The following is a 14,738-nucleotide window of genomic DNA, read 5'->3' as shown; positions in this document are numbered from 1 at the left end:
TTGTTATTGGAGTTGAAATGTATGTAGCCTTTTTGGTAAGAGGTTGCCATGACGCCACTACTTTGTCTGGAATGTTCCACAATATCTAGCTTGCATTTATTCAATTACATTTGTTTTATTAATCAAAAATCCTTTAAAAAGTGGAGATAAATATGTCTATTGTCATACTATCGAATGAAGACATGGCGGACTCTCCATGTGAAAAGTTACATAGTGCATCTTTGTTCTTTTAGATTTTCTCAAATGCCTAAAAAAACAGCGCAGATGATTGATGATTAGTTAAAGTTTTTTATTTTGTGCAAAGAACTTTTCATTCAACATTGTGAACTGGATGTACATTCTTTTGGTTGCTTGTGTCCAAAGGTGATTTTTTTTTTTTTTAGTTACATGTTCCAAACTCCAAGAGGCCAGAGATCACTGTCCTTTTCAAACTTCAAACCCGCTTCAATCAATAATTACCAAACACTACTTTTTGACTCTGCTTTCTGATTGGCGGATAACAAAGGGCAAAGACATGAAATCTACCAATCAGATGAAGGTAAGGAGGATTTAGCTTCTGTTTCTGTGTCAAATATTATAGTGAATCTACATTGAGTTCTTTTTTCTGGACTTTTAGGATTGTGGATTTGAAGATGTCCTCTCTCAGTGAGATCTGCAGCGGTTTGCCCCTGGACCCTTTGCCCCAAAACAGAGGACGAAACCCCAGTGTCCCACACGCACCGGTCCGGACCCCCAACCTGACAGCAGAGGAGGAACGCGTGAGGATATTTCAGTATTATTATGTTCATTTGTTTGGCATATTGCATTGATAGGACAGTGAATAACACCTGTGATCCCACCATGATCACAATTAGTTTAGTTAGAAGTTAGATTTGGTTTAGGCCTGATCTAGTTCTGCTTTAGTCTTGATCTAGTTCTCGTTCAGTCCTTTTCTAGTCCTGGTTTAGTCCTGTTCGAGTCCAAATCTATAGTCATGGTCTAGTCCCGGTTTAGTCCTTCTCTAGTCCTGTTTTAGTCCTGTTCTAGCCCTGGTTTAGTCCTGTTCTAGTCCTTATTTAGTCCCAGTTTTGATGTAGCCTATGTGCAAGTGTAAACATACCCTTAGTCAGGATTACACCAGTACCAAACCAGGACTACACAAGGAGCAAAGCCGCTACCAGGGGACATTAGATTAAATGTGGTCAGGGGCGGTTCGAATCCCCGTCTTGTCATAAACATCTTTGGTTGAGGGGTCAGATCCATTGATTCGCAGGTTGGCGGTACAATTCCAGCTCCCACAGACGAATGGTGTTGTTGTGTCCTTGGGCAAGACACTTAACCCACCTCTCCCCCAGTGTCTGCGTACGCTGGTGTATGAATGAGTGTGTGAATGGGTGAGAGGTTCCAACTTACCAAAAACTAAACCTAAAACTTTCTTCCAAATCAATGATGAAATTCTCTGCAGTCCTAAAGCTATGATGCCCTTTTAGCTCCAATTTTTGTCCCTATAAAACTGGAGCTTGACTTTGGGACCTGCCCTTTGTTTGATTACATCACGACTCACTGAGGCACAAATTGATTATTGTCCAAAGGCCTGAATGGATCACTCAGGGTCATTGGTGACTGACAAGACCAGCGCAAACTGAGAGATGAAATGTTTAGTAGTTTGTAAAGTGGGTGAATATTTTGAGTTGGAAGTTACAAGAGACTTCTCCATGTATTTGTCTCCAGTGGGGTGGACTACTTTAACGGTTATGACTAGAACCAGACAGTACATAAGTCCTGTGCTCAGGTCTTTGCACTGGCTCCTGCTGCTCAGAGAACTGTGCACAAGCAGCTCTGCTTGTGAATAAGTCTCCCCATGGCACCAAAGTACATCTCCGACATGTTAGTGCCATAAGAACCATCTCACACTCTGAGGGCTTCAGGGACCGGCCTCCTGCTGGTGCCCAGAGTCAGGACTAAACATGGGGAATCAGCGTTTCAGTTTTCTGCAGCTAAAACCTTGAACAGTCTTACATCCAGGCTCAAAACAGTTCTGTTTAGCTGTGCATGACTGAAAGTTTTTTTCTGCTCTTTCAATGTTCATTTTATGATGATGGTTTATGTTTTGATTTGTTTGTAGTGATTTTAATGTCTTTTTTATCCTGTAAACTTACTTTATATTTTGGAGTATTTCACCCTTGTATTTCCTCCTTTAAAACATCATTTATTACACCTTTATGTACAATTTGACTAGAATATGGGACCAGTAGAGTACTTGTGCTCTAAACCATTTGCTTTGTCTGTCTTCAGCTGGCTCTGAAAAATGCTCTGAGGTACTTTCCCTCATCCCATCATGCAACACTGGCCCCTGAGTTCGCCCATGAGCTGAGGGAGTATGGACACATCTATATGTACAGGTTCTGCCCCACCATGAGCATGAAGTAAGTGAAGCAAAACTATGCACATTTAAAGTTGTTCAAATAATAATGGAAATATAATTATCTCTGCAGTTAAAAGTCAGCATTATCACTTCAGAAAATGTTTTGGGATAACTTTACAGGGACAGTTTTTAATCATTTACATTGGTTTACCTAAGATGAAAACTCTTGTGTTCTACTGGACCTTCCTGCTCACAGACCTTCAACACTGCTTCAAAAACACACCCTCTGAATAAGACTCTGCCACAATAGAGCTAGTTTCACTGACGCATGTTTATTGATTGTGATTGTGGCTTTTGTGAACTATTCTGTGTGATTACAGCCTTTTATTTCTTGGACAATTTATTGTTTTTCTTGAAGGCTAACTTTTGAATACTCAGCTTCGCGTGTGGTGTCTTTTATAACCGAACCTGCCTCGTAACACAAGAAACAGACAGGTTTTTCTCCTTGAATCACAAACTTGTATTCACCTTCACATCTTTCTTGAACCTGCCTTCCATACCTACAATTTTCTTCTTCCTGAACATTTTGGGATCATTATTTGCAAATATTTCTCAGTTCCACTTGTTGGGAAAATCTCATTAGCTTATGGTTAATACAAACATTAAAGCAGCATAGACTTATTTTAAAATGACAGTCATGCCTTTTAATTTACCTTTTTGTGGCCCACATAAAACAACGTGGCGGGCCTTGAGTTTGACACACGTGATTTAGAACATTAAAAGGTCTTACCAGATGATGACAGATGCAAAACCTTTCTTCCCTCCCCTCCTCTGGCCTTTGTTCAGACTCACCTGTGCTCTCTGGTCTTCTTCTGTCAGGCCAAAGCTGGCACACTATCACTGCAGTAACATAGATAGCATCTAGTGGTGAAAAGTGAAAATACAACAGGATCAGGTCTGCCAATCTAACTACAAATGGTCATTTTAACCCACTCCTCACCTCTCCATACATCTCCTCAGGGCGTATCCCATTGAGAAGTACCCCTGTCGCACACGTGAGGCGGCGGCCATAATGTTAATGATCATGAACAACCTGGACCCCGCAGTGGCCCAGGTCGGATCGTTTTACTTTACTTTGTTTTATATCTAAAGTACTGATTTAACTGTCTTATATTTTTGTTATTTTAGTTTCCACAGGAGTTGGTGACTTATGGAGGTAATGGACAGGTCTTCAGTAACTGGGCTCAGGTAAGGGATCACTAGAGAAAAATGTGTATTTTGTATTACTGATGACTTTAGGTGTATGAAGCACTGGCAGAGTGTTCCCCACAGTCTGTAAGGTTGATTATTTTATTTCAGTATCGTTTTATTTCTGATGTGTCTTTAGGCAAGAAACTTCATGCAGGTTTGTCTAAGTATAGTGTGTGAGTGACTGGTGGTAGTCAGAGAGCCCATTGGCACAGATTGCTGGGCTTCAGTTGGCATCACAACATTAAATAAGACCCTAATATATATAGTACAACTAAAATATTTAAAGGTCCCGTATTACACAAAACTGACTCTTGTGCGGTTTAAGCCATGTTATAGTGTTGTTACCGCCTCAAAAACAGACCTGGAGTTGGTTTTTGTTTCATTCGCACATGTTTGAGTAATCTCCAAAGCTCAAAATCCTCTGTTCCACCTTGTGATGTCATGAAGTGGTAGTTTTCAATTTAACAGATACTTTTACCTTTACTTCACTAGAGATTGAGAGACTTCCAGGATTTAAATAATTCAGTTGGTTCTAGTGAAGGTGTATAGAGTTTAAAAACACAGTGGAGCACTTCCTGTGTTACCACATGACATCACAAGGTGGAACAGAGTGTTTTCTGTTAGAGAGAAGAGCTCAGCCTAAATATGCAGGGTTTGTGTATTAAACATGTGTGAATGAAACAAAACACAACTCTGGGTCGGTTTGTGATGAGGAAACAACATTAGAACATAAATCAGAAAATAGCAGAATATGGATCCTTTAATATTTTAGCTGCCCCCTGTATTTAATAGTGTAATTAATATTGTTAAAATGCAAATTTGTTTGCACCACAGCAACTTCAAGGGTCTAATCACTAATAGAAATGATTCAGCATTGATAGATATTTCTTCAGTTAATGCCATGTAATTAAGCAGGACATCTGCTGCTCACCCCCATCATATTTCTATGGCAACAGAAGCTCAGTTGGTAGAGTGTTTGACCACTGACCCACAGGTTGGCGTTGTGATTCAAGCTCCCACAGAAGAATGTTGTCGTTGTGTCCTTGAGCAAGACACTTAACCCCCCACCCCCTGTGTACACTGGTGTATAAATGTGTGAGTGAATGAGTGAGGTTCCTTGATGTAAAACACTTAAAGGTGGAAAAGCGCTAAATAAAAATGTGACCATTTACCATTTACCAAGTGTTAAAGCCCGTGGTAGGCTCAGTGAGGATGGATGTGACCAAAAAATGCATGATATTGTAAAATGACTTGAGAATATCTGTAAAAGTGACTAGTGCATTATACTAACATGTATTTATAGCAAAAGAGAAATAAAATCTGTCAACTGGACAAAACACCTATCTATAACTCCATCCTCAGACCCAAAGCAAAACAAAGAGAAGAAAGAAAAAAATAGAGCAAGGCAGGATGCTAATAGGTGTGAAACCACTCATTAGGGACTTGAATGACTATGCAGTCACAGTGCACACGCTAGCTCATCCCTTCAGACAGATATAAGGCAGTGCCCACCAGTAATCTTTTTATCTATCTGACAGATTTTATTTCTCTTTTGCTATGGATCAGACCTGGATGAAGGAGGGTTTACACGCATAACATGTATTTCCTTTTTTTCTGTGTAGTTTCGTTTGGTGATGCATTATCTGAGTGAGATGACGGAGGAGCAGACTCTGGTCATGTACAGTGGACACCCCATGGGCCTATTCCCCAGCCTGCCCTCGTCCCCGCGTGCCATCATCACCAATGGAATGGTATGGTTCACTAACATTACTATTTATCATAAACTAATTCCATGGATGCCGTGGTCATGGTTGGCTGTTCTAGTGGCTGACGGGCTGGCACACTGAGCAGAGGCAGTTTTTATTCACATTGGAATCTGATCTGCATTCTACTGCTCAATGTGCTTAAATTGCCCCTCAAGGACAAATAATGTGATATTGATTGACTAGTTTGTCTGTTCTTTCAGGTCATACCAAACTACTCCTCCAGAGACCAGTATGAGAAGATGTTTGCTCTCGGTGTATCAATGTAGGTTTGGAATATTTTAAAGCTGTATTGCCAAGCTGATTCTGCACTAGGATAGCATATGGCAGAATATGTCTTTGAGGGAGACTGCCTGTTGTTTTCATATCCCCAGTCCAGCTCCATTTCCCAGCCTTTTCCGGTCCATCTTTTGCTTCCTCCCAGTTTTTCCTGCACCTGCCACTCATTCCCTAATCGTTCCAGCAGGGGTGTAAAACCAAATTCTGGGCCCTGGGTACAAATTACATTGGTGGGCGCACACTACATGTTGTCTCATGAAAAAAGCCCATTACAGACTTTACCCCCCCAGGTCGACGCCCCTGCATCCTAGGGTAGTCTATATATACTCCCTCTGCTCATTCAGAGGCTTTCTTGTCGGGCCCGTTTCTGTCTTTATGCCTGTTTTCTATTATAGATTTTCTCTGTTTGAGGTATTTTAGATATAATAAACAAATCTTTATCAGCCTAATTTGTCATATTAAGCATTACTTGTTGAAGGACACTTTCTATTGAACTAAGACTTACGTTTGACTGTGTTCCTCCTTGTGTTGGATTGGACTCCCATTTACCTGCGCGATATTTGGTTTATATTAATTTCCCATAACATATACAGTATTACATTTTGTTGGTCAGGTTATTGTCTTGTTCTATCCTCATTTTGGTGTTGCAATAAAATTTATCATTATTCCAAATCTGTTACTCCTGAGAACTCGCTCAGAACATGTCCAGTCTTAACTCCAAACACAGTATTAAATGTGTTTTCAGTCTAAAAACGTGTCACTTATTACAGATTACAGTATTTGTTTTTTGTTTATGAAGTACACATTGTTTTGCAGGTATGGTCAGATGACAGCAGGAAGTTATTGTTACATTGGACCTCAGGGGATCGTTCATGGCACTATGGTACGTTCTGTTACCACCACAAAATATTTAGCAACTAACTACAGACATAAACCACACTGGTCTTATGTGTTTATGCAGTTGACAGTTTTGAACGCGGGGCGGCGGTACCTGGGCAGTGATGACCTTCAGGGGCGTGTGTTTGTCACCTCAGGCCTGGGGGGGATGAGTGGAGCTCAGGCCAAAGCTGCTGTGATCGCAGGCTGTGTGGGGGTCATCGCAGAGGTCAGGACATTAACTAACTCTATGGGGTTCACAATACATCACAACATCCTATCCATGGGTGTCAGAATGATAAAAAATTGTGATTAACAATGTGAAAGCTCTCGGTGTAAACATCATTGGTTGAACGGTCAAATCCACTGATCCACACGTTGGCGGTGTGATTCCAGCTCCCACAGAAGAATGCTGTTGTTGTGTCCTTGGGCAAGACACTTAACCCACTTTGCCCTGTCGGTGTCTGTGTACACTGGTGTATGAATGTGTGTGTGTGAATGGTGAGTGGTTCCTTGATGTAAAGCTCTTTGAAGGTGGAAAAGCGCCATGTTAAAATTTTACTACTTATTATTTGTGTCGACCCCGAGTTTAAAATGAAAATAAAAAAATATTCTGATCAAAATATACTTCTTTTGAATGAGATAAAGTCTTCAAAATGTTGCATATGACAGGAAGATGAAGCACATGAATAACCAGTAAAATCTATAGTTTTTTTAAGGACGTTTTCTCATTCAAAAGATATAATATTACTTTTTTTAAATTATGGTTAATGGCAATGGTCCTAATTTTTCCTCAAATCCATGCCCCATAGTCGTCCCACAGGGTTTAGTTGAGATAGACTCGTTGTTAGACTAAATTAGACAAAATTATTAATTTGCCAGTTTTCAGCCGCGGTTGGATAAATATAATGGGATAATGAATATTGGCACTAATGATCAGGTTTAATTTTTGTAGATTTTCATATCAATATTTCTCATAAAATTACCCCGTTGGAATCAGAATGGGAAAGTTTAACTGCCACTGTCTTTGAACAAAATTCACAAACAATTTGCTTGGACCAAATGTTGCATTCTAAATCAGTGAATCATACCAGTAAAATATAAACTATGATAAAAATAAATGCCCTGGGAAGGAGTCAGGAGACGCTGGAGGGACTATGTCTCTTGGCTGGTCTGGGAACGCCTTAGGGTCCCACCAGAGGGGCTGGAGGAAGTGTCTGGGGTGAGGGAAATCTGGGAATCCCTGCTTAGACTGCTGCCCCTATGACCCGGCCCTGGATAAGTGGAAGAAAATGGATGGATGGAAAAAATGTCATGCAGAAAATCAAAGAAAAATAGACTTAGACTTAGACTTATATAGGCTGCTTCAAAAATCTGAAAACAACAGTCTACAAATCACTGACAATATTCAAAGTCCATTGGAAGTTCAGTATCATATCCAGACACACTAACAATAGATAGTTAGCTTGCCCCCATTAAACAATATATTTATACTGAGTTATAAATGTTGTAATATATTTAAATACTTTTCTGTGTGTAGGTGGATGAGGCTCCTCTGAGGAAGCGCCATGAGCAGGGGTGGCTGATGGAGGTCACCAGCAGCTTAGAGCATTGTATTCAACGCATCAAGTAAGTCTAGACTGTATGGAGAATCATTTTAAGTGATAGATCATAGAACATAAGGTAGGCTGGTTGTAGAAGTGCTTTGGAGCTGTATGAAGATATGAAGTCCCTAATAAATATTTGTACTGCATGTTGATTTTAACGTGTGGATGAGATTTTATTTGTTTGTTCGTTTATTTGTTTGACAGTGACTTTGCACAATAAATGTTTTGCACAGACCAGAGACCAGATTATTTTTTTATTTTTTTTTGTCCGTGAGCAGAGGCAAAATGACTAATACCTGCTCGATATACACTGACACTCTATAATCTTGTTGTTACTTGAATCTTGAATCTCTCCCTAAAATGCAGCTAATAATCTTTTCTGTTTTAATAGAGACTGCAAGAAGTCAAAATCTCCTCTCAGTTTGGGTTACCACGGCAATATCGTAGACCTATGGTAAGCCAATGGGCCAAACTTACACTTTATTAACCCATAAGTGAATAAGCAGTTTGTTCAAATGTATGCTCTTTATCTGTGTGTCAGGGAGCGCCTCCTGCTGGAATATGAGAGAACGGGTCAACTGTTAGTGGACCTGGGTTCAGACCAGACTTCACTGCACAACCCCTTTAATGGAGGCTACTACCCGGTTCAGCTGGGCTTTAAACAGGCCAACCAGCTCATGTCCACAGACCCGGGCAGGTTCAAGGCTCTGGTACAGGAGAGGTACGCTTTAATATAATCAGAAAGTGTGTTTTTAAAGGACTTTTCTATCGGCATACTTTTACTCCTACTTGAATGATATTTTTATTCAAGTAACACTACACTTACTGGAGTAAAATGTACATGTTTTTGTTAAGTTTCCCATTGTAAGTAAGCCTATAGTGACAAAAGCTTTTTATGTTGACATTATGAAATGATTTGAATATTTGTGTTTCTTGCAGCTTCTTCTGATATGATTTAGTTTGGCTCATTTTTTTCTGTACTTTGAAAACACCAGATTTTTTTTTTTGTATTATTTAATATTTGTCTTTCCAAATGCAATTATACATAAGCAGCGGTAGAAGAAGTACTCAATCCTGTTACTTAAGTAAAAGTACAGATACTGGAGCAAAAAAAAATACTATATAATACTGTATAATACTATAAGTAAAAGTATCACATAAAAAATATACTAAGTAAAAGTTTTAAAGTATCCATTTAAAACTTTACTTAATGAATTTAAAAAAATATATATTTTTATAAGTCTTATAAACCTTTAAATGTAGTGATTTTGATGAAAATTTGTGTTGAATTTAACTTATAGATTTTTTTCCTGGCTGTTTTCATTTGTATATTTGTGTCTGTTCAAATTCTGAACATAAAAAAATAAAAATAAACCCTTTCCAGCAGGTCTCAAACTATAATACAAAATAAAAAATGTAGTGGAGTATAAAGTACAGATACTGCTCTCAAATGAAGAGAACTAAAAGTAAAAATTATCCACTTTAAAATCTACTTAAGTAAAGTACAGATACATAAAATGTATACTTAAATACAATACTTTACTACTTTTATTTTTGTTACATTCCACCACTTTAAATTAGATGTTACATCTGAACAGTGACTCATTAAGTTACTCTTTACTTCAGTAGAACTTTAAATCCTTTTTTACTTGAATAATCTCTTGGACCTCTACTTTGTACTACTACTTGAGTAATATGATTTTGAAGTAACGTTACTCTTACTTGAGTACAATTTTTGGCCAGTATATAATAGTTTTTATATTGTTAAATAGTTGTAATCAAACATAAGTGTTATTCGTGTTTCTTCCTCACAGTCTGTGCAGACAGATCAAGGCCATAAACAGTTTGTCTGACGCAGGGATGTTCTTCTGGGACTATGGCAACGCTTTTCTCCTCGAGGCACAAAGAGCAGGTGAGTGACCGGTTAGCACCGCAATGAGTGAGTGAGTTTGGGAAAATTAACTGTAAGATGTTTTAACGCTTTGATCATCCATACAAATAGTAATAAAGCCAAAGTAAACACATGAGATGACCCGTACTACATGTATTATTGGCAGGCCATTGTTTGGACTTTTTTCACTCTACTGGTGATATGGCTCATGTTTATTTTTGTTATATTTTCCTGGACAAACAGCAACATTAAAATATAGGTCACATTTGCATCATTTTATTTATTGTTTTAATTTATTTGTGTCCAAACATCTAAGCACACTCATGACACACACTGGTAATTTGTCCTAATTCTGTGGTAAATAATGTTCATGTTTTCAGGCAAATGATTCCTTTCTGATTTAAAGAAGTTTCGAGTGAGGACTTTTCCCCATTAAAAAGATATAATATTTTGATATGGATTGCATTATTGCTATAACAACAGAGGACCGTTTCCATGACAACCCAAATCATCCAATCATTCAAATCAGGAAGGAATGTGTCTGAAAGTGCAAGTAGTAAAGTACTGAATTTAAGTATATTTTTTAGGTATCTGTACTTATCTACAGTTTTACTTAAGTCACAAAATTGAGTACTTCATCCACCACTGCACTAATGTTACTCAAAATAGACATTGAACATTATTCAACATTTGGGTGCCCCCTAGTGGCTGGTGGGGCCTTGTACATTTGCAGAATATACCTGTAAATTCGTTAGAGGCTGTTGAGTTACATTAGATTACCTGGGTTTCCATACATTTAGTATCTTGAAGGGCACTACATGAATACAAGCTGTTATAATTAAATATACTGTAATAAGCTTTGGCATTTAGAGCAACATATAAAACATAATTGTACACAAATAATGTTAGTTTTACTTTGCAGGAGCTGATGTTGAGAAGACCGGAGGAGGAGCAACAGAATTTCGCTACCCGTCTTACGTCCAGCACATTATGGGGTGAGTAAAAGCCCCTAAAACACTTAAAGAGGAACTAAACTATGCATTAAACTGCATATGGTGTTTCTATAACATTATTTACTGTTCCGAGTCATTTTTTTCTTTTTTTTTTGGTTATTTACTGATAGAGCACTTCTTTTGTTTTAGGGACATTTTTTCTTTAGGTTTTGGCCCATTCCGGTGGGTCTGCACCTCTGGAGACCCTCAGGACCTGGCTGTGACAGACAACATCGCTGCTTCTGTTCTGGAGGAAATCGGAGCCAACGTGAATGATCGCATCAGACAACAGTACAATGACAACATCCGCTGGATCCGAGAGGCCGGGAAACACAAGATGGTGAGGGACTATTTCCATTCTCTTTATATACAAACATGTATATATACAGCTAATCGCGACTATACAAGGCATTATAATCACACAATATATAGGACATCTAAAAGTAACATTGTCTTTAAAGCAGTTGGATGTTTGAGAAGGTTGAAATAAGTTTTTTATATGCATATATACATTTTTGTTCATGATGCCAAAACCCTCAGCATTCCTCTGACAATACTGATAACTTCACCATGGATATTTTTCCTTTTTTTTCTGTGGAGGTTGTGGGTTCCCAAGCCAGAATCTTGTACTCAGACCAGAAGGGAAGGATCCAGATTGCTTTGGCGATCAACCGGGCTATTGCTGATGGAAGAGTAACGGTAATACAACAGATATGGGGTCCCACAAGAATCAGTTCTAGGACCTCTTTTTTTCAATATTTATTTACATCAAGCGAGGTTGTTTAACAAAGTGATGTTTTATACTGTACCTCTATGCAACACAGTTAACCCTGTCCATTATTAATAGTCCAGGAGCCAGACCCCCTCCACCACGATTATTTTGCTACCTTTTTCTTACTAGTATTTCTCATTAGTGTACACCTCACTCCATTACAGGTTCAGGATCTTTTGTTTCAACTTTGGCCCCGTTTGGTCCCTGGACCCCCAAAAACCCCTTTTGGATTAAGTCTTAGATAGAATTTTGTGAAAGAGTAAAAAGTAGTGCTATAGTATGTCACTGATGTGACATACATCTATTATACATCTTCAGTCTGTGACTAAATATTGTAGAAACATATTTGTAAACTTATTTTGTTGTTCTTTTCTTCATCTGTGAATGGAAATATATGTATTTTCTATTCATTTCCCCGTTTAGGCTCCTGTGGTCCTCAGTCGAGACCATCATGATGTGAGTGGTACAGATAGTCCTTTCAGAGAGACTTCAAATGTGTACGACGGGTCTGCCTTCTGTGCAGGTTAGTATATATTTTTATTTATTTTAAGTTGCATGGCTGAAAGATCTTTGGAAAATATCTGATTATCTGAGTCGTGAAGTTACCATTTCATTTTCTATTTGTGTTTATAAATCAAGATTCAGTTCACAGATTGCATTTAGGATGTGACAAGAATGATATGATATATTTTCTTTATTGAGATTCACAAATGTTTGGACCTTACATCCTGTTATATACTAAAGGTGCTTGTTTGCTTATTTGGGTCTATGGAGCCCAATAGTTCCTATAGACAAAAAAAATGTATATTAAAAGTTAGAAAGCTCAGGGCTGATTAGTTATGTGTGACTTCTGGATACAAATGCACAATTGTTTTTTACAGACATGGCTGTCCAAAACTTTGTTGGTGATGCATTCAGGGGAGCAACATGGGTAGCACTTCACAACGGGGGTGGGGTCGGCTGGTAAGGCTTGTTTTAAATACTAGATTGTTTACTGTGGTTAGATGATGAGGATAATGATTGCAACATAATACAAACTAAAAATGATGGTTTAGCATTGGTGGTGGATTCTCATTTTGTTTATACCTCATGTAAATGTCAAAACTGATCCTGACTCCTCTCCTGGTCTAATGGAGGAACATAGTCAAACATGAAAACATCTGTCTTACTTTCAGGGGTGAAGTCATGAACGGGGGTTTTGGTTTGTTGCTGGACGGTTCGGAGGAGGCAGCACAGAGAGCCAGGATGATGCTCGGCTGGGACGTGTCAAATGGGGTACGATTATAATGCTATCCTCTACTGCATGCTCTGCTCCATATTTTTGCTAAAGCAGGCTGAAGTACGTCTGCCTGCATCTCCATGTTTGTTTAGGTTGTGTTGGGCACTTCTGCACAAATCTCAATGCTCAAGTGCATTTGAACCTTATAGCGGGAGTATCTCAAGATGGATTCTAGTGATTTTATGAACAGTTACTTCCTGTAGGCTTCCTCTTTCTTGGCAGCTTTACCATCAGCATTCTTCTACCTTTATATACACACTATCCCTTCTCTGAACATGTCTAGACAATCTTAATCTTGAATTTCCATCTTTAGAAAATTTAAGCACATTTTAAAACAAGCGCTTCCTTGCCATATAGTGAAAAGAACAACATTTAAAGTCTTGTCTCAAAACTTTTAAACATTACCTGGGATAACAATATATTTCATGACACTTTTTGCAAGGTGGCGCGTCGTTGTTGGTCTGGAAACTCCAATGCTTACGAGACCATTGAACGCACCATGAAGGAGAACAGTCTGCTCCAGGTCACTCTACCTCACTCTGTAAACAATGAGGAAGTGCTGGACAAAGCCCTAAAGAGACCACACTCATTTTAACAGACTTTTTAAAATGGAGGAACATAATTATTATTTTAGTCTGACACATACATTGCCACCCTGTTCAAATGTTACTCTTCCCTGTTAATGATTTTTATGTTATTGCTTGTTATCATTTTGAAAGAATCTCTAATGGAATAATCACTTGTGGTTGGTTGCCATAGGACAGGAAAAAAGGAAATGAAAAGTGAATTGTTGTCTGTTGGAAATAAAATGATCTTATTCATACAAACTTTTTTTTTTTTTTTTTACTTCTTTTTCATATTGTTAAGGGATTCCTGTCAAGTTATTATTATTATTATTATTATTATTATTATTATTATTATTATTATTATTATTATTATTATTATTATTATTATTATTATTATTATTATTATTATTATTATTCCATTTAGCCATCACCTTCCTGCATCAGGTGAATATTGCTCACAGGGACATCAAGATACAGCTCTTCTCCAAACAAAAGGAATAGTTCATTCAATAATAAGTCATTTGTTGGTATTGTTCTAGTCTGAAAACCTGGTGTATACAACTAAAATGGAAATGCTACTCAAGGCACTCAAAGCACCTTAGATCAATGAACCACTCCCCCCCCCCCATGATGTGTCTTCAAGTGTCCATAATTATCTGTTCAATTTCTAATCTTGATAAAAGAACATTTTGAAACAGCATCCTCACCCATTTAGAGACATGCATCCAGGAATTCTAGCATACTATCACTCAGTAGTTTAAGTGAAGGAGACACTGGGACATTGCAGTGCAGAAATCTATTTTTGTTATTGTCCAGTTCGTCATGGCTCATGCAACAGCTGCTGGGTGAGAAATGTTCATTCCTCCTGACTCTGGACTTACTGCATGATGTGATTTGAGGGGAAGAGGAGAGAGCTGAAAATATCTACTGTATAATGAGAATCAATACAGTACAATTTGTAAATGCGAGTTTGGACGGAGGGGGCTTGTTCATTTATTCATGATCGTTCAGTCACAGTTCACCGGGCCAACAATACTGCACAGGCAAACTATTTAGTTGTGCATACCCAACTTTATTATTAGGCTGAAATGCCTGGTGCTGTTTGTTATGTAATTTTA

At 38.2% G+C, this 14,738-nt stretch overlaps 1 protein-coding gene across 1 annotated transcript; it reads left to right on the top strand.

Annotated features, from left to right (window-relative positions):
* The first annotated feature begins 572 nt into the window (after positions 1 to 572).
* On the top strand, positions 573 to 13,731 carry uroc1 (urocanate hydratase 1). Its single transcript, XM_033967251.2, has 19 exons — positions 573 to 758; positions 2,275 to 2,405; positions 3,365 to 3,458; positions 3,533 to 3,592; positions 5,218 to 5,346; positions 5,562 to 5,623; positions 6,454 to 6,520; positions 6,599 to 6,742; positions 8,054 to 8,142; positions 8,512 to 8,574; positions 8,662 to 8,841; positions 9,935 to 10,032; positions 10,934 to 11,006; positions 11,154 to 11,343; positions 11,604 to 11,702; positions 12,199 to 12,298; positions 12,657 to 12,738; positions 12,951 to 13,050; positions 13,497 to 13,731. The coding sequence occupies exons 1-19, from the start codon at positions 633 to 635 to the stop codon at positions 13,647 to 13,649; spliced, it is 2,040 nt and encodes a 679-aa protein (XP_033823142.1). The 5' UTR covers positions 573 to 632; the 3' UTR covers positions 13,650 to 13,731.
* The last annotated feature ends 1,007 nt before the right edge of the window (positions 13,732 to 14,738 follow it).

The sequence above is a fragment of the Periophthalmus magnuspinnatus genome, chromosome 5 (assembly GCF_009829125.3).
Source record: "Periophthalmus magnuspinnatus isolate fPerMag1 chromosome 5, fPerMag1.2.pri, whole genome shotgun sequence".
Classification (NCBI taxonomy): domain Eukaryota; kingdom Metazoa; phylum Chordata; class Actinopteri; order Gobiiformes; family Gobiidae; genus Periophthalmus; species Periophthalmus magnuspinnatus.
The sequence above is the reverse complement of the archived record's forward strand: the minus strand, read 5'-3'. Positions and strand labels throughout refer to the sequence as shown.